This window comes from Gamsiella multidivaricata (genome assembly GCF_025024155.1).
Source record: "Gamsiella multidivaricata strain RSA 2152 chromosome Unknown BC939scaffold_30, whole genome shotgun sequence".
NCBI lineage: Eukaryota > Fungi > Mortierellomycota > Mortierellomycetes > Mortierellales > Mortierellaceae > Gamsiella > Gamsiella multidivaricata.
In genome coordinates, this window is record NW_026251738.1 from 50,015 (window position 1) to 73,403 (window position 23,389).

The 23,389-nt window shown below is 48.2% G+C and overlaps 6 protein-coding genes across 6 annotated transcripts; 4 read left to right on the top strand and 2 right to left on the bottom strand.

The window, feature by feature from the left end:
- Window positions 1-122: 122 nt before the first annotated feature.
- BC939DRAFT_450370 (Symplekin tight junction protein C terminal-domain-containing protein) lies at window positions 123-5,374 on the top strand. Its single transcript, XM_051555523.1, has 9 exons — window positions 123-522; window positions 651-765; window positions 894-1,077; window positions 1,165-1,280; window positions 1,384-1,572; window positions 1,693-2,095; window positions 2,197-4,111; window positions 4,225-4,644; window positions 4,734-5,374. The coding sequence occupies exons 1-9, from the start codon at window positions 249-251 to the stop codon at window positions 5,336-5,338; spliced, it is 4,221 nt and encodes a 1,406-aa protein (XP_051412482.1). The 5' UTR covers window positions 123-248; the 3' UTR covers window positions 5,339-5,374.
- A 37-nt stretch (window positions 5,375-5,411) lies between these two features.
- BC939DRAFT_528630 (uncharacterized protein) lies at window positions 5,412-7,899 on the bottom strand (the record flags this gene model as incomplete). Its single annotated transcript, XM_051561468.1, has 2 exons — window positions 7,461-7,899; window positions 5,412-7,346 (listed from the first exon to the last, which is right to left on the bottom strand). Exons 1-2 carry the CDS (start codon window positions 7,650-7,652, stop codon window positions 5,412-5,414), a joined length of 2,127 nt encoding a protein of 708 aa, XP_051412483.1. The 5' UTR covers window positions 7,653-7,899.
- Window positions 7,900-9,309, top strand: BC939DRAFT_450377 (N-acetyltransferase 9). Its single transcript, XM_051555524.1, has 7 exons — window positions 7,900-7,938; window positions 8,072-8,156; window positions 8,278-8,352; window positions 8,474-8,545; window positions 8,650-8,727; window positions 8,821-8,880; window positions 8,985-9,309. Exons 1-7 carry the CDS (start codon window positions 7,912-7,914, stop codon window positions 9,236-9,238), a joined length of 651 nt encoding a protein of 216 aa, XP_051412484.1. The 5' UTR covers window positions 7,900-7,911; the 3' UTR covers window positions 9,239-9,309.
- A 7,180-nt stretch (window positions 9,310-16,489) lies between these two features.
- Window positions 16,490-17,613, top strand: BC939DRAFT_450391 (uncharacterized protein). Its single transcript, XM_051555525.1, has one exon. The coding sequence runs from the start codon at window positions 16,703-16,705 to the stop codon at window positions 17,444-17,446; it is 744 nt and encodes a 247-aa protein (XP_051412485.1). The 5' UTR covers window positions 16,490-16,702; the 3' UTR covers window positions 17,447-17,613.
- Window positions 17,614-19,294: 1,681 nt separating this feature from the next.
- BC939DRAFT_502864 (uncharacterized protein) lies at window positions 19,295-21,974 on the bottom strand (the record flags this gene model as incomplete). The annotated part of the gene is made up of 7 exons (XM_051560332.1): window positions 19,295-19,422; window positions 19,741-20,186; window positions 20,268-20,507; window positions 20,633-20,760; window positions 20,987-21,055; window positions 21,359-21,409; window positions 21,570-21,974. 7 exons carry the CDS (start codon window positions 21,972-21,974, stop codon window positions 19,295-19,297), a joined length of 1,467 nt encoding a protein of 488 aa, XP_051412486.1.
- Window positions 21,975-22,141: 167 nt separating this feature from the next.
- Window positions 22,142-23,150, top strand: BC939DRAFT_151939 (uncharacterized protein). The gene is made up of 2 exons (XM_051550228.1): window positions 22,142-22,244; window positions 22,789-23,150. The coding sequence occupies exons 1-2, from the start codon at window positions 22,224-22,226 to the stop codon at window positions 23,008-23,010; spliced, it is 243 nt and encodes an 80-aa protein (XP_051412487.1). The 5' UTR covers window positions 22,142-22,223; the 3' UTR covers window positions 23,011-23,150.
- Window positions 23,151-23,389: the final 239 nt, after the last annotated feature.

Genomic DNA, 23,389 nt, shown 5'->3' on the forward strand with positions numbered 1-23,389 from the left:
TATTCGCAGTTATTTTGTGCCTTTCAAATAAAACTACACGGATTTTTTTAGTCGAGGTTGAAATCGGCACATCTGCGCGCCGGTTAAGTGACGTAGATAGTCTCTTTGAGCGCATTTGTGCACTCAACCAACCTTGCAGCACACAACTCTACAGGACGCACAGAATCCAGGGCAGCAGAATCCACTTGCCTTTGCCTCATTGAACGAACGACCCTTCTCACCACGGACCAACCGAGCAGAGGCGCGCCATGGTCACAAAGGACATTCAACTCGCACTGCATGCTCATCTCAGTCAAGCAAGCCTTGCTGCTAATCAGGACGATCTCGCTAGACACCTCGAGACGTTTTCTCGCGACTGGAAGCAGGAACCCACACTCGAACAGTTCGATACCGCTCTGGGACTTTTGCGCGACTCAAAGGAATCCCTCAGCAGTGAGACAATCGCCCTCTGGTGGCTGCGGTACCTGCAGGATATTGCTCTCAGCAACCACATTGAAAAGTACTCCACGGAGCTCAGTGATGGTATGAACATCGGGATAGTCATGAGCAGCCCCAGCACAAGAGAAGAAAAGTGTTGCCATTGCATACCATATATCTCGACTAACCGATAATCGACTGCCATCTTCTGGATCCGGCTTTTGTGATCGTAGCTCTGCTAAAATCCGTTGATCCGCTGGCCGAGCTGCTCCAGGGTCCGTCAGGAACGTTAGTCAAGCGTGCCCTCCAGGTCTGCGCGACTCTTTATGGAACAGTATTTCAGATCTGGTAAGACGCTTTGCCGCTGCTGTTACTGCTTGAGCATTTCTACTTCGCACTAATAATGTTTGATTTAAACACGAGTAACTCAAACATTCCCTCCATCTAATCATTACATGCTATCTCTTGATATGAAGCTGCCAGGATAATGCCAACCATGGACAACTCTGGAATCAGTATGCTATAAGGATAAAACAACTGGCGTTGGCACACTTTGGCAGTCGAAGCGAGGGCGTTATGGTGACAATTTGCAAATACGCCCAAACTGTCGTCCAGATCCAGTCATACAGCCAGCCGAACTCGCTACCGCAGGAAGCAGAGGTGCGTATCGATCCATATTACAGGCTGTGATCTGATATCTCTAGCACGCGTCCTCTCGCTAACAATTATATTCATTTGGCTTAGTAGACCCTATCATTAAACAGGATACCCCCGAACCATCCGTTTCTGAACGCCAATGCATTGCAACAGGAATCGGATCGTCTTCTTCGGGATCTCTTATCAGTTATCCAGAGACCACAGATGTACGTTCTGGATTCAACGCATAGGATTCTGCGGACAATCATTGCAGTGCAACGTGAGTATTTTTCAAAGGCTTACCCATAGACTCTTTTGGCAACATGCTAGTTCCCCAACAATTGTCACGGCGGTAATCAACCAGACCAGCGCCCTGCAACGAGCCAGGCCGCAGTTTGTACCGCTCGTACTTGGAATATGGACTGTATTCACCAAGCCCACGCTTCCGGCTCACTTTACACCACTGCAGATCAGATCGATCGACAAGGCTATTAGGATACAGCTTCTGGCCCTCACCAAGTAAGATACCCACGATTCATCGAAAACCGAGGAGTGGTCTGCACAGTGATCTGAGCTCATATCTACCATGCCTATGCTAACTATCGTTTCCTCTGTCTTTTTTGTTTTGTTCTTGTGAAGGACGCAACTACAACCGCCACAGTTACAGGCTTTGACGGAGGCGCTATCTGGGTACGGAATCAAGTTCAACGGCGTACCGCTGGGCCGATCACAGCAACAACAGCTTTTGTATGTTGACAGGGATAACGGAGAGGACTCGAGACGATCGGGTAAACGGTCAAGATCATCGAACAATCAGGACAGTGAAGATTCGGAGATAAAGCGATTGAAACCTGAGACGGATACGACAGCTGCCATTGCACCAGCAGTGCCAGCACCAGCGCCACCGAGTATTCCTCCAGGGTTCGGCCAGACACTGCTTGGTCAGATCAATATCACTCAGCTCCCACTTCATCACGTCGTCGATATCATCTTTGAAACACTTGCTGCGAACAACGTGCCGCACTTATTTCATTCGTTTTTGGTAGGATTCATTAACATCGGTCAGCAGTGTCGTGTTTAGTGAGAACATTAGCGCCCATGATCATTCACTAATATCGAAATGATTTCTTCCTGCTCATATAGTCCACACTACCTATTATGAGACTAAAAGAGGGACCTCTGCCAATGCCGCCTCCAGGAGTTGGACCACCTCCGCCTGGGCTGTTGCTTCAGCGACCACCGCCGCCCATGCTTCCAGGAATGATGCCACCTCATCCCAGCGGTCTCTTCCCACCGCCTCCACCCCATTTGCTTCCGCCTCATCTTCCACCAGGAGCAATGCCACCTCCCATGCCCGAGCCTATGTCTGAAGTCAAGCCAGAAATCAAGCATGAAGTCAAGAAGGAGGCAAATCTGTCAAAACTACAGCTCCCGAAAATCCCGGACGATGTTCGAGTAAGCATCACCGTCCTGTCCCCAAAGCACACTCCGGCCCAACTCCCTACAAGGCCTGTTGTTGTCAGATCGGATACTGTCTCTGTTGCTCCAGCTCCAGTCCCAATTCCAGCTCTTAAAAAGGAAGATCCATCAGAGGGTGATGTCAGTGCGGCACCAACGATGGAGGTTGAAGAGCAGCAGCGGCTACTCAAGCAAGAGACATTTCAAGTAAAACCTTTTGAGCCATCGACCGAGCGCCCTGGCATGGATTCGGCTATACTTCCAGCGAGGAAATTATTGGAGCTGACATTTGAGCGCATCCTCGATTCTGAACATGTAGTCTCGGTACCCGCCGCATCAGGAAGGAAAATGCTTGAGGCAGCTGCTTCTAGTCATAGACAATCAGATCAGGATCTTACGGAAGACCAGAACGCAATGGTGCCTTTCGATCACAAAAACTCTGGAGAGGAGCCTACCAAGGTTGTGACGAAAGCGGACTGGATGACCATCGTAGCTCGACTACTGAGTAGGGCGTTCACACGAGATTCAGGTTCAATCAGCCCAGCAAGCGGCGGATCGATCGACCAAGGCGTAAAGGAGAGAATGATTGAGTACATCTGCAAGGACTTCAAGCAGCGACGAGAACTTGCGTTGACATGGCTCCATGAGGAGTGGTATTATGATGGGATGCGGCAGCGCCAGGCCGGAGACATGGACGACCGGGAGCCGCAGTATCTTTGGTGTCTATACAAGATCCTAGACGGTATCACGTCTGGTGCGACGCAGCTCGATGCCAAGGACCGCGGTCTGACTCGGTTTCTGCTGGAGGTCCCGGAATTGCCCGATGGAGCAGTAGATATCATCCAAAAATACTGTGACGATCCAGCCCGGGCGCAGCTTGGAATAGCTTGCTTGCGAGACGTTGTGAATCTGCGCCCACCTAGCCGATCTCGAGCCCTGGAGATCCTTCTGGGATATACAGCCCACCCAGAGAAACCGCAGCGCTCTATGGCGATTGTCACAGCCAAGAAATGGTACTTGGAGCATCCCACTGTCGGGGTGAAGGTGGAAGAGTTTGCTCTCGCACAGCTGGAGACATTGAAGGACTATCCTGTACCCAAGCGTGAGCTTGCCATACTGCAAACGATGTCTATGCCACCTAATCAATCTGACGCCACTAACATGGACGGCGTGGAGCCGACGATGCCCCACGCATCAAGTGACGACGCAGAGACAAAGATCAAGACAGAAGCTATCGAAGATTCTCTAAACCGCAACGGAACCAAGGAATCATCAGTGGAACGATTCGGGACTCCTGCGCCTTCAGGACCAGCCAGCACCGGCCCAACAGAGCGAGACTTTATTGAAGCCGAAGAGGATATTGGACGTCTTCTGGAGCTGTACTTTTCGCTCTGCGCCAAGAACCATGGATTGCTTGAAGTATTGTTTAAGGACTACATCTTGTATGATCCGTTTGTCCAGAGGGTCATCCGGCAGAGGATCCAGCCACTCATAAAGTCGATTAAATCGGACTCGCCCAAGCTGCTCGCGCTCATCAGGGATATGCCCAAGGGCGCGGAGATGCTGGTGCTGAGGATAATTTTCATTCTGACAGATGGAGGTACTTTTGTGTTTCTTTATCCCACGGCATGCGAACATTTCGTCTTGTGTAATCTTTTTTATTTTTTATATATATTTTTTTATACTAACGACGCCGTCTTTTGTTCTCGATAGTTAACCCTTCGCCCGGCTTGGTCAGTACGGTCCAAGGTGCAGTGGTCCAGCACGATTTGAATGCTCGGTTCCTGATCCCTATCATCGGTGGATTGGACAAAGAGGCTGTCCTTACCAATTTACCGCGGATCGTCGGTCTTTTGAAGGGCACTGAGCGCGAACGCAGGACAGTGACTGATGTATTTATGAAGTTGCTGACTGCAGGCGGAGGGACTACAGGGCCGGCTTCCGCTGTCGCATCCTCTCTCAGCAGACGCGACAGCAGCACAGCCTCGACGAGTGCACCCTTGTCAACTCCATCCCAACTCCAGAGCGCAGCGTCCATGGCTAAATCGCATGGTCCTACTATGTCGCCTTCTGATCTGTTGATTGAGCTTCATGTTATGGAGGACACCGTTGGCTGGAAAGCAGCTTGTGAAGGTAAGGAAACAAGGAATTGTCGCCCTTTTTGAAACTTGCTGCATTCTGCGCTCGCGCACTAAATGGCTTAATTTTTTTCATTCCAATAGCCATGGATATTTGCTTCAACCATCCTGAGATATTCAAGTCTGAAATTATTGCAGTATCCCTGCAGCAACTATTGGACCGACCCGCCATCCCCTCACTTTTCATGAGAACAGTAATTCAAGCCATCACGCTCTACAAGAACCTTGTTGGATTTGTAAACAGCATGATCCTTGCAAAACTTGTCCAGAAAAAGGTGTGGACGCGGCCTGTTCTCTGGAAGGGATTTGTTCGTTGCGCTAAGATGATGCTGCCGACCAGCTCCAGTGTTCTTGCCAGTTTACCAAAGTCCCAGCTGAAGGATGTTCTCACCATGGAACCGTCACTCAAGGAACCCGTGGAGGCGTACATCAAGGCAAAGTCCTCAGGACGACGCGTTGGCGGCGGTGCCGCCAAGCAAGTCAATGTCCTTAATGCAGCTAGCGCAGCTACAATTGGTCCCTCTGCAGCAACAACGGCTCTTCCTCCAAAATTGGAAAATACTGAACGTGCTACAGAAGAGTCCAAGAAGGAGCAAGATGCAGAGACAGAGCTGAAGGGGTCTGAGATGGACGACGTTCCTATGGAACCCAGCAGCAATATCTTGTCAACGGAAATTAGATCAGAATAGACCCATTCTCAATCACAACAAAGAAAAGAATAGCGTAAAGACAGAGTGCAGATGATGATGTACGATTTTATTATCAAGTAGCTGTATCCTCCACAGGAGCTTTTGCTGCTGCAGCTTGAGCAGCAGCTTTCGCTTCAGCTTTTGCCGCAGCTATAGCAGCTTTTGCTTCAATTTTTGCAGCTTTTGCAGCAGCTTTTGCAGCAGCTTTTGCGGCAACTTTTGCTTCAGCTTTGGTAGCTTTTGCAGCAGCTCTTGCAGCAATTTTTGCTTCAGCCTTTGCAGCTTTTGCAGCAGCTTTTGCCTCGGCTTTTGCAGCTTTAGCATCTTTAGCAGCCTTAACAGCAGCTTGTTTTTCTAATGCCCTGGGGCGGCGAATCCCGGGCCCTTGACGCACCATAGCTAGATCCTCAAGACGGTTAGCGAGCTTGTAAATGGGATTGTCCTGTAGGGCTCCGTGTACATAGACGTCCACGTCCAAGCTTGGGTCTTCCTTCTTCATTGACTCTGCAATCTCTCTCTGCTCCTCCATCAGAAAATCCCGGTTTCTCTGTAAGTTGCTCATCTTGCGTCGGATTGAGTCCGTACTGCGGTCGCTCAAGTAGTACTTCTGGATCAGATTCCATGCCCTGCCGTACTCCTTGACGCCCTGCTCTAATAACTTGATATCGCCATCGTCCCAGAATTTGCGAGATTCTATGCGCGCGCCCTGCTGATTTGGAAGTCTCTGCCACTCCGCGATGCACATGTTCGCATCAAAGTCTGGACCAATGTGTTCAGCGATCCATGACCAGTTGATAGGATGACCTGAAGCACGCTCCTGCTCCTGTTGCTGGGTGACAAGGCGCCTTAGGCGGTAAATGCGCTCGTTGCTCCATAGCGAAGATGAATCTTGCGTTGTGGTTGAGGATGACTCTAGCACTGGCGATGACGACAACGATGACGACTCCTCGATGTCTTCGTCCTCCGATATGGATTCCAACTTGACGTGACCTGATCTCTTGAACAACGTCTCATAGTCATCGTCGGATGCTTCAATGCCACGCTTTGCTGCTTCCTGGGTCCAGACTGGCAGGGTGCTGTACTTCATCAACATGGTATTCAGAATATCGACCTCGGCGTCTGTCCATGGCCCATCCCGAGGCACTGGTGGCGCGGATTTGCTCTTTCCTTCCTCCTCATTTTCCTCGATCTTGGGTTCATCCTTGATGGCAACCCCACTAAGTCGATAATACTCTGCCTCGACTTCGTCGTCGCTCAAAAAGGGTTTGACCTGCTCCCGAATACTGGTCCATCCCGAAAACAGTCCATGCTTCTCCACAGCCTCTAATAGTGCTTCATGCTCAGCTGTGGTCCATCGAAGTCTATCCTGTGCCGAAAATCCTGCCTGTTTCTCCAGCATCTCCTCCTGCTCTCGTCGTTTTCGCATCCGAGCAGTTTTAGAGGTCTCCGTCACATAGCTGAAGGCCTCGAGCTTGATCCAGCCCTGTGCATCTTTCAATGCATTAAGTGTCAGGGCCCGGAACGTATCCTTGCACTCCTTCTCAGATCTCGTCCTTACACCCATAGCGATCGCAGTCCAATCGGAACCGTTATGCTCCAGCCACGCCCTCCAAAACGATTCAATCTCCTGCTGCGTCCACGCAAATGACTGGGTCGAGGTCATCATACCCTTGATTCGATATTTGCCCTTGCCAAGCGTGCGCCATTGATGCTGACAGGCCTTGATGCGGGCGTTCAAGGTCGCGGCAATGTGCGACCACCGTGCGCCGGCCTCGACCATTTGATCCAGTTTGGCGAACATGGCCGGTGTCCAGTTCCGAAGTGCTGGGTCCAGAGCGCTGTAATAACGATCGGAACAAGCTGATGACGAGCGGCCAGTTATGAGGGCGATGTAATCCCAGGTGCGGTTCGCGTTTCGGAGATCGATGATTTGTTGGTCGATTTCTTTTGTCCATGTTCCGGAACCTAGGTTGCGCGGGCGCCGTGCAGCTGGTTTTATTATGGACGTCTAATATATATTGGTTGGGAGCGCAGACAAGGGTAATAAAAAGTAGGGATCAGACGGGTGTTTGAATCATGGTTACGAATGTAGACGGCGCTGGATATGAGACTGTCCACCTACTTCGCCGGTGATAGCCTGTGCAGCAGCACTAGTAACGTCTGTCGGACTATCATGCGCTCGGATACGGTAGTATCGAGGCGCAAGTATGGTCGTGATCTGGATCCTGCAAAGTGCGGCCTGGCGTTGAGTAGGACGAGCGAGCACAGTGGCGGACCATTGGAAGGAACGCACCAGTGCCGGTGATAGTAACATTATGGGGCGTACTGTTTGTCCTGTGGTTGCCGTTTCTCGTCAGTTGATTCCAGATCGATATCCTGCCGACTTGGAAAGAGGCGGGTTACAAGTCCGGTGGAGTTGTCCAAGGGGAAGGAGTTGGTTGGGTCATGGTTGCTTTTCTCCGGTTTTTTGTTGATGTTTGTTGTTTACGATTACTGAGACAGTCCCACACCTCCTCCATTTATGGCTATTGAGGATTTCCTTGCACTGGACTTTTGCTGAATCAAAAATCATCATGCGTGCGAACGAGCGGATCGCCCTTGTACGTGTCCTCATTCCAACAAGGAAAACATATTGCGGAATGAAAGAAGAATAAAGAATGAGCTCAGGAAGCAAGAAAAAAAAAGGAATAACATTATTATCGAATTGCTCTCGCCCTGGCCTCTGTTCTATAGGTAGGCGAGAAATGCGTCCTGGTGCCGTATCTCAAACGCCATGTGGAGCACTATAATAAATGGATGCAGTCGCCCGAGTTGTTGGGTGAGTCAAGTGTATTGCGTGTATCAATTGGACTTTTTAGCAGAGGGCCCGTGTATTCCAAACGATGATATGCCATTTGCTTCTAACCAGCAAGTATGGCACGCTCCTGTCCTACGGTTAGAGATGACCGCCTCGGAGCCATTGACGCTGGAAGAAGAGTACGAGATGCAAGAGTCGTGGCGAGTGGATGAGAACAGTGAGTCTTCACGTGGCACACATCTTTTCATGCCTTGGATCTCCATTTCCCGAGGAGAAACAACTGTCTTTTTTTGATCTGCATGCTAACATACCTTTTGATGCATGTTGGAATGTCCCAGAATGCACGTTTATTATATTGTCAAGAGAGAGTCCCAACCAAGAGATCACCAGGACGAATGCTCTTGCTCAAAGTAAGTCCCCTTCGTCCCGCTGGCTGCATCGACTTTGCGCCAACGACAGCCTGTCAACAAAATATTCAGAACCGCTAACGGCGCCATTACATGATACCAATTAGAGATGGTCGGAGATGTCAATTTGTTTTTTAACGATCATGACGACCCCCGTTCGGCCGAGATTGAGATCATGGTTGCAGGCAGGTTGTGTATGATTTCTTATGACTATAGCAAGAACGAGAAACGGGATCAAGGCATGCGGCAGTGCTAATGATTAAAAACTGATTGTATAGAGCCTAGTTATAGACGAAAGGGAATGGGCTTGGAGGCGCTCCGGATGATGATGGTCTACGGTAAGATCGAGTGTTTGCACGCGGTCGAGGGTCCTCGTATAGCTCCACTTTCAAATACTCATCAGTTGAAAGAATCTCTCTCTTCATGTTTGATTAATGTGCAGCACAACAATCTCTTGGCACAAGACGCATCACCGCCAAGGTCTCGACCGAGAACAAGGGCTCGATCCAGCTGTTTCTCACCCAGCTCGGTTTTGTCCAAATTTCGTACTCTCAGGTCTTTGGCGAGGTCACTCTTGAACGCGTCCTGTCCCCCCAGTCCCCCTCAGCCGCCTCCGATAATACTGATGTTGGCAAAAACACGATACTGGAACAGTTTGTTACCATTCAACTGGACGAGGACCAGCTTGACCATTAAGCAGAGAGAGAGAATAAACATACTGCAGACATGTATATGTACACTTACACGCCAAATAGATCGCCAAATAGATCGGCAAACCATGTCTTCCTCCCTTGATACCGCTTCGTCATTCTTGCATGCCGTTATTCCCGCTATATTGTGCAGCCTGAAAAAGGCACATTGGGAAAGAGTACACGTGCATATTTGTTAGGTCATTGTTGCTGTCAGGGAATGGCTGGACAACGTACATTCCAATTCAGGGTCGACATGCAGACTGTACAAATCTGACTGTACCTCATGACCCTTTTGATTCAGTACACATTTTTTGATACACCAATCTTTCAAACATGGGGTAGAAAGGAGCTACAAAGGGGTGATGTCTGTTAAAAAGTGATACGGAGATGACAGCAGTACTGTCAGGTCTCGTCGTCATTTAGGCCGCGGTGGGGATCTCTTCCACATGGAGATGGTTCGGTGACACTGCATGGCCTGTAGCAAAATGTGAATACAGACAGAGCCCATTGTGGACATAATTCTTTTTGCTTTGATGGATTTGAAACGGATGGAATTGGCCCGTTCTTTGTGTTTCAAAGAACAGCACACAAAGAGGGTCCTTAAAGCGAGCATTGTGTGCCATGGGGCGGGTTCAGGATTCATGCGTCAGTTGGGACTAGGGCCGGTCGGAAATATCTGCAAGGTATGCTGCGGATATGTGTATGTTGCGTGTGTTGGCTGCAGAAAACAACAGTGCATGCACCCCGTCTGTACTTGCGGGAAAGAGGGAGAGGAGGAGGAGTAGGGTGGTGATGGACCACTGGATTATACCACTGCATCCTGATCCACCAGCTCAGTGAACATCAATCAACAAGCTCTTTAGTTACCAGATACAGTACCTACTTTGTTATGTTGTTTCGTGTTCACAGTCCTTGTCGGGTTCTCGGTGGTATTGAGGTGTTTACATGGAGGAGAATGACTTCTTTGCTTTCCTCAGGGTGAGTCAGATCAAATTAGGTCTATACACTGTCCCTCGGTCCCTCAGTCAGGGGCGCTCGCAGAGGGAGTGTGCTGCAAATGAAGGAGCTGTTTGAGATTGATTGAGTCTTCGGCTATGGCGTTCACGCGCAGTACAGCAGATAAATGAACAGGGGAGACCGTTAGTGCTATTGGATGAATCAGGAGAAGCGAACCTTCTCTGGTCCTCATTAACCCTAAATAGTAGATGGATGTCTAGATTTCCGAGATGGCTGGGCCAGTCAAATTACTGTCGAAAACCAAAAGGGCGGTAGGAGTACGAAAAATCGATAGCGACTGGAAAAGCAATATACTCAAGAGAAGATATGGGAGACAAGCGCTGCTGAGTATGTAAGCAAGGTTGGTGCTGCTCTTCCATCTATGAACAGCAACCAAGTATCTCCTACGTATGGCTTGTTGATCCTCCCCCTTCCTACGCGCTTTGTAACGCGTGTGGACTACATGTACATGTACTTCCGTAGACTACAACTGTCTTAGATCATCCTTGCTCAGCCTCTGTCTTATCAAGGACATAAAACTTTGTAATTGCGCACTGTGCCCCGCTTTCTCGACTTCGTTCCCCATCGTCAAACGAACATGGACTGGGGCATATTTGCAAAAGAGCTCCAGATAGCGAGCAAACCTCCTCTCTCTATTTCCCATGCGTCATTAAGACTTAGAACCTGCTGTAAGTTGGGCCCGCTAACCAAAATTCATTAATCGGCACTTTATGTTGTAGTTGGTCATATTCGCCCACATACATCCTCATACAAACAAACCAGGTGTCGCAGGATTTGCACATGCCACATGATTCCTTTGGTTTTTTTTTGTTTGCTCCCAGCAGAATCGTTTGCGCCGAAATAATTGGCGTAACTCTGCGGCGGGATGAATAAACCATTGGCGGCACATACAGCCCCATAATTTTTGTTCATATGGACTTTCGTGCATGTGGGATGGAAGATTGGTTCAAGCCATTCTCGTTCACTGGCATGAGTGGAGCCATAGGGCTAGCAAATTAGTACTATCCTATTTTCTTCTCGCTTGTTAATTGCGTACAAGAGTGGCGTTCTTGAAAATCGGTGAAGCGTTAAAGCGAAACGAGCAGATATGGTCGCTCTGAACGACAAAAGACGAGGCATTTTTTGATACGTGGTTTGGTTTTGCTAGTGTATCATCCTTGATAGAGTCCAAATCACTGGCGAACCGCAAGATATATTTCTGAATACTTGAGAATCAATTTAATGAAATAAGGTTTCTTTGAGCAGTAGATCTGTAAGTGCATGGTCATGCTTTTAAAGGAGGCCCAACCACCCACCATCCAAACGACACGGATGGAATTGAAAAGGACTACTAAGGGCGTATCAAATCAAGTCGAGATCTGAGGCACAAGTCGCGAGTCATGGATCATAAAGCCAAGCATACGACGTGTCTCTTGCTGCCGTCCTCATTAAGGAAATGTATAATAAAAAGCAGGTTCGTCGCAATCGTATTTATTCCTCTTAAGTCCCGCCTAGACGTGACCCACGAGCTCCATTGAAGTAGTAGCCCTGCTAGACATTACAATGTCTGCTCTCCATAGTCCTTCCTCATCTATGCTCCGAGTCTTGTGGTATGCTTTGCCGTGTCATTTTCAGTTTATTCAGGGATGTTCAAGATGCCCGTTCTCGAGAATTCTATGGCTATATCGCATAACTCTACATCCACGCCAGTAATCTCAGACAAGCGATCTCTCGTCATCCAGTCTCGGACCTCAGGCGGAGCCGTGGAAAATTTTTTGAAGGTGTTGGCTAGGACCACGTACTCGTCGCGTGTGAGGGGGCTACGAATATCCTTAGAGGCATTTTCGCTTTGAATCCGAGAATCGGGAGGTGACAGTTCACAACTGGATGAGGAGCTTGCGGGTCCGGAGCAGATGAGGGAACCAGAAGTGCGCTCGGCAGGGGTCGACATTGCTTGCTGATTGTATAAGGGATGGAGTTGAAGGAATGAAGATCGTGCATTTCACAAGAGGCTATGCGATTAATTTTCGGCCCCATACATTGATTTCAAACAAAGAATCACGTTTAATTGTGGTTATTCATATTCGTACTCTTCCCCTTCGAATTCGAAATGGTCATCCAGCTTCTCTATGATAACTAATGGCCGGCCATAACGAGCATATTCTTCTTGGAGCTCTTCCTCCCAGTCCGCTTCACTTACAGACCTGAGTTCATCCTCATCCGGATAATGAGACTCCTCCTCATGGTCTGTGGCGGTAGCGGAAGCGCTCGAAATATCACCTTGAGACAGTTTATCCAGGGCATCATAGTATGCTTGGCCGATCTTGACGCTCTTGGCCCACACTGAGATGAATGTACTGTCCTTTAGCTCGCAAAAGTAGTGAGTTAGGGTTCTCTTGAGTCTCAACGGTGTCATCTTCCCTGTCGTATAGGCAGCGACCTTGTTCTTCACAACGGCCCATATCTTCTCGATGGGCTGGAGCTCGCAATGGTAAGGAGGGGTCTTGAAAATCTCATGGCCACCAATTTCCTCCGCAATTTTTGAAATCGAAAACGGCTGGTCAGGTAGACTCTTGATATACGCCAGCATTTCATGGTTCGTTGGTGGGCGTCCGTTCTTCCCATGTGGAACCAGGTTATTGGTGACAGCGTACCAATTCAATATGTCCTCCTTAGTGCTTCTGGTAGTGGGCTTCCTGTTGACCTTACTGAAGTGATAGGAGGCGCCATCAAGGTGAATGTGGCAAGGGCCGAGTCCCATGTCTCGCAGATTCTCGCAAAGTTTCCTGAAGATGCCGTTAAATGTCTCCGAGTTGAAGTTTCCATGATAATCGTCGTCCTTTGCTATGACATTAGATGAGCGAATTACATCCGGGACGTCCTTCCATAAGTCGGCGTCTTGCAATGATTCCAGACCATTGGATAGGCCTTTTTTTGATTTTGCGGGCCAGATATGCACACTGTCCTTGACGAACTTGCCCACAACTTCGTCCGTGTCCGCATCGTAGTACACCACAAAGGCGGCGAAAATAACCAACAATGGCTTCCGACCGGGCTCGGAAACTGCACCTCCTGTTGAAACCCACCGCTTCGCTGCTGCATGATCAAGGTGACAGTACGACTCATCCAAAAATACCTCGGGCCGTTTGGGCACCAGCCTTCCATCCGATAGAGTTCCCAGGTTTTGTAGGCGGCGCGCGAGGTACTGACGTCGGAACTTAACATTCTGCGGCGCATCGTGCAAAATGTTTTGGCGGATCCCTTTGCCCCAGTGAAGTCCCAGTTTATGGAGATAGCGTCGGATAGTGCTGACTGATACATCGAGTACCTTCTCATCTCGTAGCTGGTTTGCAATGCGATTAGATGAGTTGGGTAGTCCTAGCTTATTGGTCTCGACCACAATTTCCATCATCCTATTAGAAACGGCCATTTCCAGCGCTTGCTGGGGAGGTCCAGATCTTTTGGCTTCGCCACCTTTGAGGGTGCCGGTTATCGAAAAATCAATCGCCTTCCTGCATGTCGACTCACTGACGCCGGTCAACAATGACAGTTCTTTAGATCTTGAGCCATTGCCAAGGCTTGAGATCCATTGCTGGACAGGTTCTGGAGCGAGGGAGAGACTCTTGAAAATCATTGCAAGGATGCAGTATTCATTGAACGTAACGCAGGATCTATCACGCTTGAAGGTGGGGTTATTCAGGACAAGATCCTCGCTTGGCTTCGATGCTGAAGCAGGCTTTTTAGGTTTGGAAGAGTCCTTTGGTGCCCTACAGTCATTCCTGGAGTCAAAGGGGTTTGAGGAATCGTCCGCGACAAAGGCCAATGTCGGGGGCACCTTATGGAATTTGGGGGGTTGGATCGGAATGCCACAACTCTTGGGAGGGGTTTCCTGTACAAAGAACAAGTTCCCTACCGGTGGGTGATATCGGAGAGGAGGAGGAGGAGTACGAATCCTATGACTCGGGGAACGGTAAGGGGATTGTCGGTTGTAGCCAAGAGACCCCGGAGACCCCGGAGATCTAGTAGGAGTAGGAGTTCTGCGCCTCTGTGGGGGCTTGGGACAGTTCCTGGGCTTGGCAGAGTTTTTTGGCGTCCTGAAACTATTTCTGGAGGTGAAGGTGTCCGAGGGATCATCCTCGACAAAGGTTAACGTCGGAGGCACCTGGTGGAGGCTGGGGGACTGGGTCGAAATGCCGCGACTCTTGGAAGGGGTTTCCTGCACAAAGAACAAGTTTCCTACTGGTGGGTGATATCGGAGAGGAGGAGGAGTACGAATCCTATGACTCGGGGAACGGTAAGGGGATCGTCGGTTGTAGCCAAGAGGCCCTGGGGACCCTGAAGACCCTGGAGACCCAGTAGGGGTTCCAGGCCTCGGTGGGGTACGACAACTCACGCGAGTAGGGGATGTGGTAATATTCCACGCGTCTTGTTTCGGGGAAGCATTGGGAAGCGATGAATTAACGCGTCCGATGGTCTCAATGGGAATGCTAGTGCTGTTGGACATTTTTTCTCGGTTGTGTTGCAAGATTTGTGTGGTTCATCATCTAGCCATGAGCTTTCAAATGAGCATTGGCGTTGTGCATCCGTAGCCCCATTCCCTAAGTGCACTACGTCTCAGTTTGCTTGTAGAGAGCTACCAGTCGTTCCAAATTGGGAACAACAGGAATCTGTCCAAATCGGGATAGTAATCATTCAATTCAAAAAATATATGCGTCCAAATTAGGAGTATTCACTTCAATTCAAAATTATATTTCGCGGTTTACCAATGCTTTCGACTCTATCGACCATTAGATAGCTCCATTACATATTAAGTAAATGAGTAACAGTCTATGACAGTCCCCCTACCCTCCCCTCCCCTCCTCCACCTTCCCTTCGCATGACCCGGTGCATAGACTATATGTGCCAAGGACAGAGTGGCAGACTATCCAGGGTACTAACAGTATAGCAACATGAGAGTAGACGGAAAAACGCCTTGGCACAGGATTCGAGCCACTTCAATTTAAATTAAAGCTGAAGGAGTAGTATATCCGGACCTCAGACCTAACCTAAACAGGCTCTAGGCGAGTAAAGCAGCTCTGCTGTAGTCTACCATTGATGGGTTTTTACTAGAGATTCTCAATAATATATAACGGTGAGAAACGCTAGTTTTTACGAATGGTTACAAATGGCCCGCACACGGAGCTATACCCCTTTCGATTTAGGGATGGTTTCTCCCGCGCAGTAATGCAGTGGCGAATCCCCCGTAGATTGCAAACGATGCTGCACTTTCCAGAAGCATGCAGGAACGTCTAGAGCGGGCTAAGGAGGAAAAAGAACTATGGCTCTCATCCATTCGATCATATTTAGCGCATGCTCTCAAACGAGAAAAAATAAGACATCTGGACAGGATAACCCATATAGAGATGGCGGTTTTTAGAGCTGGTGCTCTTTTTATGTGTCCGGTCCGATGATGAGCCCCGGTCGGAAGAGATCGTGGTTAAGCATGTCCCCCGAGGTTTCCAACGTGGAGGTTACCTACTTAGTGGCTAACTTGTGCTGCTCGCGAGTAGACTATACCTCGGTTTTTTTTTAGGTTAAAGCCTGGTGTGGTCACCTCGTCGAGTCCACAGCTTGCGGATGCTGGCTTAGAGCCAGTTGGGCGTGACGAAATAGAAGGAGTGTTTGAAATGGATGTCAAAGAGCAAGATAATTGCCGAAATCAGTCATTAATGCAATAAAGGCCAGACAGGCTGAACGCAACGGGACACGGCGTAGAGGGCGAATGTACAGAATACAGTGTATGTATCTTTTTTCATATTCATTTAATTTGCCCGGTCTTTTGTCTCCAAGCGCAGGCGAAAGTCTAGGTGCTCGCAGGCCAAGGATTGGTTCCCCTGAAATCTCATTTACTCGGAAATTTGAGTTCTCTTTCCTCGAGGTCTGGGTAAACAACCAAACGTAGGAGAAAGGAGTTCCTGAGTTCCAGTCCGACAGAATTGGCTGGGCTTGTGGCTTTCTATATTGGGTCGCAGGGGTCACACAGGGAACAACAGATAAAAAGGCAAACTTTAAATCGCCGATCGACTGAATGGTTGTCCCCATTGAATGCAGGCCAGTCAGAAAGGACCCTTCACAAACTGACCAAAATGGCAATCTCAATTCAGGAACTAACTTGGCCTGACCAACCAGAGGCCGCTGTCTTAATTAAACTGATGGGCTAATCAGAGGAAAGGCTGCCGCAACAGAGTCTGTCTAACCACACCCTGCTCAACCTTGCTTTTTTTTTTTCTTTCTTTCTGCTATAAAAGGCCTCATCCTCACCACCTCTCCATCGCATCACCCAGCTCTTCCTCACCACTCCTCTCCACACCAACTCAACCCTCTCCGCTTTCGGACAAAGCACACTCACTCCGCCTTTCTCGCACACTCACAAGGCCTTGATCTACCTGATCTCCTATCCAGCCAACCCACAGCCCCCAACGCGCCATCAAACATGATCTTCTCCACCCTCTCCAAGGCTTCCCTCGCCCTCATCGCCACCTCCATCCTCCTCATCCTCACCCAATCAGTCGAGTCGCACTCGTACGTCGACTGCGTCGATTGGCGCTTCTCGGACCCTAAGAACAAGTCCTGGTCCGATAAGCACGGTAAATGCATGGGCTATGCTCGTCGCTTCCCTCTGAAGGCCAAGCCTTTCGCCAAGCTCGATTCCGATGACCCCAACCGCCACTACCAGCAGTCTCACAAGGACCCCGACCACGCCTTGCCTTGCTCCGACGGCAAGCAGGGTGAGGAACCCGGTGCTAATGAGCAGAGAGGCAAGACTTTCGAGGCCCCCTACACAGGAGTTGACCAACATGGCCGCAAGGTCGGTCAGATGACTGTCGTCAACGCTGGCAATGAGCTCTGCATTCGCTGGCCTGCCAAGAACCACGCTGTCCCCGACGAGAAGAATGAGCCCGTGACCATTGGTTTGTCCGGACCCAACCCCGCTAAGGACCCCACGCAGCAAGAGTTCTTAAAAAACATTATCAACAAATTGAACTACAAGAACTGCACTGACAAGGGAAAAGACACCGACATCTGGCCATGCGGCGGTTGCTTCAAGGTGTCCGAGAAGCTCAAGCCTGCCATTTACACTATGCAGTGGCGCTGGATGCTTAACGGCGATAGCGGCAAAGAGTATTATACAAGCTGCGCTGACATTAAGGTCTTGGCCAAGGGCGCGAAGAACTAAAGCAGTCTTTAAGCCTTGATACCCTTTTCCCCGCCGTTTTTTTCTTTTTTCTTCATCTTCTCTTTTTTGCGCGAAGCGCTGTGCGCGAGTCAAAAGTAGAAAGTGCCATTAACATTAGAAATTTCTCAGCTGTACCATACATTCAATAAAAACGATATCCACCACAAGACTTAATTCAACCGAGCAGTATTGTTTTCTAGTACATTCCAGGTTCACTATTTACTGATTTTGTGGCTGTGCACCTGGTCACGGCAGTTTTATAAGATCAGAAATGTGAATGTGAAGGACAAATATCGAAAGCAGACAGATCAAGGCCGTCATAGAGTTCAGGCAATCAAGATCTCGTGGACCAAGGGAGTGAACATGTCAAAACACCATTTTCCGCAACAAAGGACTCGAGTCGTTAATAATGAAGCACGGCAGGGGTCGTATTTCGATGTAACCAAGCGCACGTGTGAGATGCACCACAGCCCATGGTTCACTCAACCGGTGTACCTATCCAAGGCCTTTTCTGGACATCACAAAGGACCGCCCTTCGTATATGTATAATATGTATAATATGTAATTGCTCGGAAGTAATAGCCATCCATTATTTATGTGAGATTCGGCGTATCTGTAAAGACTCCACCTGGACGCTTAATAACGTTCTTTAGTATGCCTTGTGTGCATTATAATTGACGATTTTTCACTTATTATGATCAACTTGACGCAACGACGAGTATGTAAAAGCACCAGGAGACATTCAACGAGATCATGGCAATCCCGGTGGAGAAAGAAAGAGGTGCACTCAGACATATCTTGATTAATAAGACGGTGAAAATGATCTGCTATGTCTCTTAAAGACATACTGTCTCTGAGTATATGGACGCCGCTCATGGAGTCTCTGTTGCCTAGCCAAGGCCTAGGTCTGTTTCGATGGTGACTATAGAACTACGAGTTTTGGGCTGAGTATGGTTCTCACAGGGCACCGGGACTGTGACAGAGAGAACAGAATTTCCACATAAATTACTAGACTGATCAGGCCATTTGATCACATAGACTTGGAGCAAAGTCGATGAAAGATCCGTACCATACCATAGTATATTCCATAGCATGCTCCGCAGCTAATTTCGTGTTTGCCTGCCGTCCGCATGGCTGTGTTCGTGTTCTTACATTTACTTTGCGACAACGATTGCTGCATACTAGCAACATGAATTACGCAGCTCGCCGCATGTCCTCGATCCGTATGGTCTGAGTACAATCGTTTAAACCATCAATCGCTCTGATTCAAGAACACGCGAATACTATGGTGCAAGCTTCGTGGTCTCAAGGACCACTGTACTACACTCGCCAAATACGAATCAACTCGAGCACTCTTCACTAAACTCCGAAAGACAAACGATCCGCAGAAAGCAATGGACTCGACCTACGGATATTTTGAGAACACTATGTTGAGGAATTACCACCATACTGATCTCTGTTTTTTTTTTTTTTTTTTGCATCACGAACATTTCTGTAAACATGACACCTTTTCCTCGCGGTCTTATTGCATTGAATTTGTCAAGGCAACCTTTCAACCTCCAAAAAAATTGGTCATTATCGCATATTCATCAGTGTAGAGACATCTCTTTCTCATTTACTTATCTGGACCCTATACTTCTCAGTCATTTCATACAGCAGGAAGGAAAACATTTTCAGTAAGATTTTATTACTGGGACGCTTGGCAGGCAACCTTCGCATAGATACATATTATATGGGAAGCACGGTCCATATAGGTTTTGTATGGTTGTTGTGGTTGTTGCTTGTGCTTGTGTGTGTGCGTTTATGCCTTGTGTGGCGGCGTGGGTTGGTGATGATAGAGGATGAGATTTAGGGTGACGAGGGAAGTAGGTCCAGCCAGTCTTCCATATTGACGACGTCTGGTTCCAAGTCATGCCTAAGAAGGCGTCTCTCTTGACTAAGCATCTTGTAAGCCATATCGTACTTTGTCATCAGGTCTATGGTTGAGGACTAGAGTTGAAAAGAAATGATTAACAAGTGCATTTCTGACAGAACAACATGAGACTTTGGAGCCAAGACTTACTCTTAGCAGCAGAAGTTGGTGGAGCGCGAGGAGAGAGGTTGACATGTTTTGCACATTGGGGTCTAAGCGGACTTTGCTCCATCGTATGAGCCTAGTAACGTTTTCACCCTTTGTTCCCCAGCATACCGCTACCCGTTGGATGCACGGCCCTAGGACCCAGAAAGGTTAAAATAAATAAACCATTAAGAGGCTGTGCGCTGGAATGTTGTTGCCGGCGACAAAAGACATTTACCTCCTAATACAAGCCCTGAAACTAGAACATCCCGTAGCTTTCCGGGGCCTCCAACCTCCATTGACCGTGCCACAAGGATGTCATGAAGCTGACGGGGTAATTTGAAATTGCTATCATATGCGTATTTTTGGGACAACTCATCCCATACCCGGGCGGCCTCCCCGATGGCCCAGTCTTTTTCTGGGGAAAGCATTGAACGCCATATAAAATCGGCGCGCAGGCCCATCCTCTTCCGTGAGTCTTGTGGTGTCTCCTCTTTCGCGTGCATCTTAAAATTTCGACGGGCTGTTGAGTCTTTCCCTGTCATTTCCCCAACCATCATGAAACATCCCGGGATCCCCTTGCAGAGGTTGTTACAAACGCCCCACGCATGCGTTTCCCACCACTTTTCTGAAAGCTTCCCCTCTAAAGCGAAAGGGGATGGGTTCATCTCGTAAATATTAGTCCTAAAACATGAAACCGTGGTTGTTAGAAAGAAGATGAGAAAAAGAATTCCAGAATAAGCGTAGAAAAGTGAAAAAAAATACCAATTTTTCAAGCAACTGTGGATGAGCTCGCATTCAGCGTCCTGTGCGGGGCTGCTATCAAGCCGTGTCTTTAAATCATTCAGAGATGAGACTTCGTCAAACTTGCCCATAAACGCTGAGGCGGAATCTGAGTATCCTGTGGTCTTGGGAATCCCCTTCAAAATCTCATCCCAGTCATTTTGATTGAATAGTTTTTTTGTAAAGGGATCTTGTATGTCAATCATGAAGGCATGAATGGGACTAAAGAATGCAAGAATAGCATTATGGAAAAAAAAAGAAACAAAGAAACGAGGCGAGTTGGTGAGCAGAACGGCATGGAAGGTCAGTGGTGCAGAACACAATGGCAAGAACATTTAATTCCTTACTGTGAAACTGCTAGCTCCTTTCCTGCATCGTTCAGGACGTCCTCAACCACCGTTCCAGATTCTAATGTCCATTTCGGCCGAAGGACATCGTATCGCCGTGGAAGTGATCGCCGGGAATCATCCGTGAACTATTCAACAGCGGCGAAAAAAGAGCAATGAGATTTGTTGACCAGTTTTAAAAATACATGTGTTAAATTAAGGCCAGCCCAGTTCCTTACTGCATTCTTTTTTTTCTTGTCTGTTTTTTGGGTCTCTTCAAACAGGCGCTTGCGTGTATCTGTACAAAGAGCTGAGCATGGGTTACAAAAGGCGATATTTAGAAAGACACAAAGGATGAAATCTGAAGGCACGTACCAGGTGATAATGCTGCTGCTGCTGCTGCTGCTGCTGATGATGATGATGATGATGGTGCGTTGAAGTGCACTTGGAAATGATGAAAGGTGTGAAGATCCAGAAAGCAGATTAGCTAGGTGCCTAAACTTTAAAAAAAAAAAAAAAAACGCAAGTAAATAGGCAAAGCAAATGCATGCTCATACAAGAAAGAGGATCCTGTGGCAGCTTACCAGATGTTGTTATTTTTGGCCTGGCTGACGGGGAAATGGCCTTGCAGGGTAGTTTAAGATTGATTAAAATAATCAAGGTCGATATGTTAATCCAGCAAGAAAGAACAAAATCGACAACGTACACGTCTGACTACTGGAATATATTACCACACACCATGCTTACCTGAGAGGAAGACCTTGATGGTGCCAATGTCTCGGCTTGGATAGGATCATTCTATGCGTAAGAGATAGGTGTAGGAAAATGTTAAGCACTATCAAACCACAATTCACGGCCAAAATTGATTATTGGCACAGGTCAAGCTAGCCTGTATATAAATTTCAGCTTCCATTAGGTCCCCAAAGAGCAGTATGGCTCCCTTTCGACATTATCGTACCTGCCCAGCAGATGTTCTCAATCGAAATAATTCCAGTGGTGAAGTTGGTTGTGCAAACGTTTTAGTTGAGAATTTAGCCTGCACAGTCGAGTATGTGGTTTGATTCTTTACTGCCGCCATCTTAATTTCGAAAAGGCCTTTCGCTTGTTCTTTGAGAATGCTTCCGCCTGTTGTGGACAGATACACTAGCCACCGTCGAGCATAGACGCTGGGAGATGGAAGTTGTTTTCCAATTATATTGAGGCCCTGTTCAAACCCGTCATATCCAAATGCGTCCGAATTATTGGCGTAATGGATCGGATGCCAGTTTCCAGGGTAATTGGTTTTGAAGTACTCATCGATGGGAAGGTTGGAGAGTACATTAGCGTCGTAATCGCCAGAAAAGATAGGAGGCTCCGTCGACATTTCTGAAGAACAAGGTACAAGGGAACGGGGAACAGGAATAATCATCTCTTAGCATTGTGCTGTAGCCAGGAGACGCGTTTACCAGCGTGACTGCCTCTACGAATCATGATCTTATGGTGTAAAATTGATGTTTTGATTCCGATGCGTGTGTACTTCTTAATCGCATACATCCCGTTTACTTCTCTTTTCTAAATTCAACAGTGAGCGCCATTCTAGATGATAGTGTCTCATCGCAGGGTGCTCTAAGCTATGATGCGCGTTGGGCTCAAGGTAATGTACCCCAGACAGCGCCCATGGTTGGTGACGCTGGGCATCCTTTTTCTTATCACTCATCCCTTCATACTCGCAATCGCATTTTCCATGTCACCGTCCACCGTTTACTTTTTTCTAAATTCCACGGTGAGCGCTATTCTAGATGATGGTATCTCATCACAGAGTCCTCTGAGCTATGATGCGCGTTGGACTCAAGGCAATGAGTGCCATTCTAGATGATAGTGTCTCATCGCAGGGTCCTCTGAGCTATGATGCGCGTTGGGCTCAAGGTAATGTACCCCAGACGGCACCCATGGTTGGTGACGCTGGGCATCCTTTTTCTTATCACTCATCCCTTCATACTCGCAATCGCATTTTCCATGTCACCGTCCACCGTTTACTTTTTTCTAAATTCCACGGTGAGCGCTATTCTAGATGATGGTATCTCATCACAGAGTCCTCTGAGCTATGATGCGCGTTGGACTCAAGGCAATGAGTGCCATTCTAGATGATAGTGTCTCATCGCAGGGTCCTCTGAGCTATGATGCGCGTTGGGCTCAAGGTAATGTACCCCAGACGGCACCCATGGTTGGTGACGCTGGGCATCCTTTTTCTTATCACTCATCCCTTCATACTCGCAATCGCATTTTCCATGTCACCGTCCACCGTTTACTTTTTTCTAAATTCCACGGTGAGCGCTATTCTAGATGATGGTATCTCATCACAGAGTCCTCTGAGCTATGATGCGCGTTGGACTCAAGGCAATGAGTGTTATTCTAGATGATAGTGTCTCATCGCAGGGTCCTCTGAGCTATGATGCGCGTTGGGCTCAAGGTAATGTACCCCAGACGGCACCCATGGTTGGTGACGCTGGGCATCCTTTTTCTTATCACTTATCGCTTTTTCATACTCACCACTACCTACCATTGTACTAATGCAAAGCTACTGATGACACGTTTCATGAACCTGATGCTGATTCTCGCCTTTATTTATTTGTTGCTGGTAATGAGATTCTGCTTATCAATAGCTCTCGCGATCTTCCGTGCCTGTTTGCATTACAATCGATGGGGGGTAGTAAAATGAAACCCAGGGTCTTTAATCTTATCACTTTTACCCTTATTTCTCCCCATCGCGTAAGTTCCTTGATCGCACACCTACGTACA

Coding starts and splice junctions, on each gene's coding strand:
- BC939DRAFT_151939 (XM_051550228.1), top strand. CDS start 22,224: ATGATGCGCGTTGGGCTCAAG. Junction 22,245..22,788: donor TGATGCGCGTTGGGCTCAAG/GTAATGTACCCC, acceptor GTTGGGCTCAAG/GTAATGTACCCCAGACGGCA.
- BC939DRAFT_450391 (XM_051555525.1), top strand. CDS start 16,703: ATGATCTTCTCCACCCTCTCCAAGGCTTCCCTCGCCCTCATCGCCACC.
- BC939DRAFT_450377 (XM_051555524.1), top strand. CDS start 7,912: ATGCGTGCGAACGAGCGGATCGCCCTT. Junction 7,939..8,071: donor CGAACGAGCGGATCGCCCTT/GTACGTGTCCTC, acceptor TCTGTTCTATAG/GTAGGCGAGAAATGCGTCCT. Junction 8,353..8,473: donor GTGGCGAGTGGATGAGAACA/GTGAGTCTTCAC, acceptor GGAATGTCCCAG/AATGCACGTTTATTATATTG.
- BC939DRAFT_450370 (XM_051555523.1), top strand. CDS start 249: ATGGTCACAAAGGACATTCAACTCGCACTGCATGCTCATCTCAGTCAA. Junction 1,281..1,383: donor GTTATCCAGAGACCACAGAT/GTACGTTCTGGA, acceptor GCAACATGCTAG/TTCCCCAACAATTGTCACGG. Junction 4,112..4,224: donor TTTCATTCTGACAGATGGAG/GTACTTTTGTGT, acceptor TGTTCTCGATAG/TTAACCCTTCGCCCGGCTTG.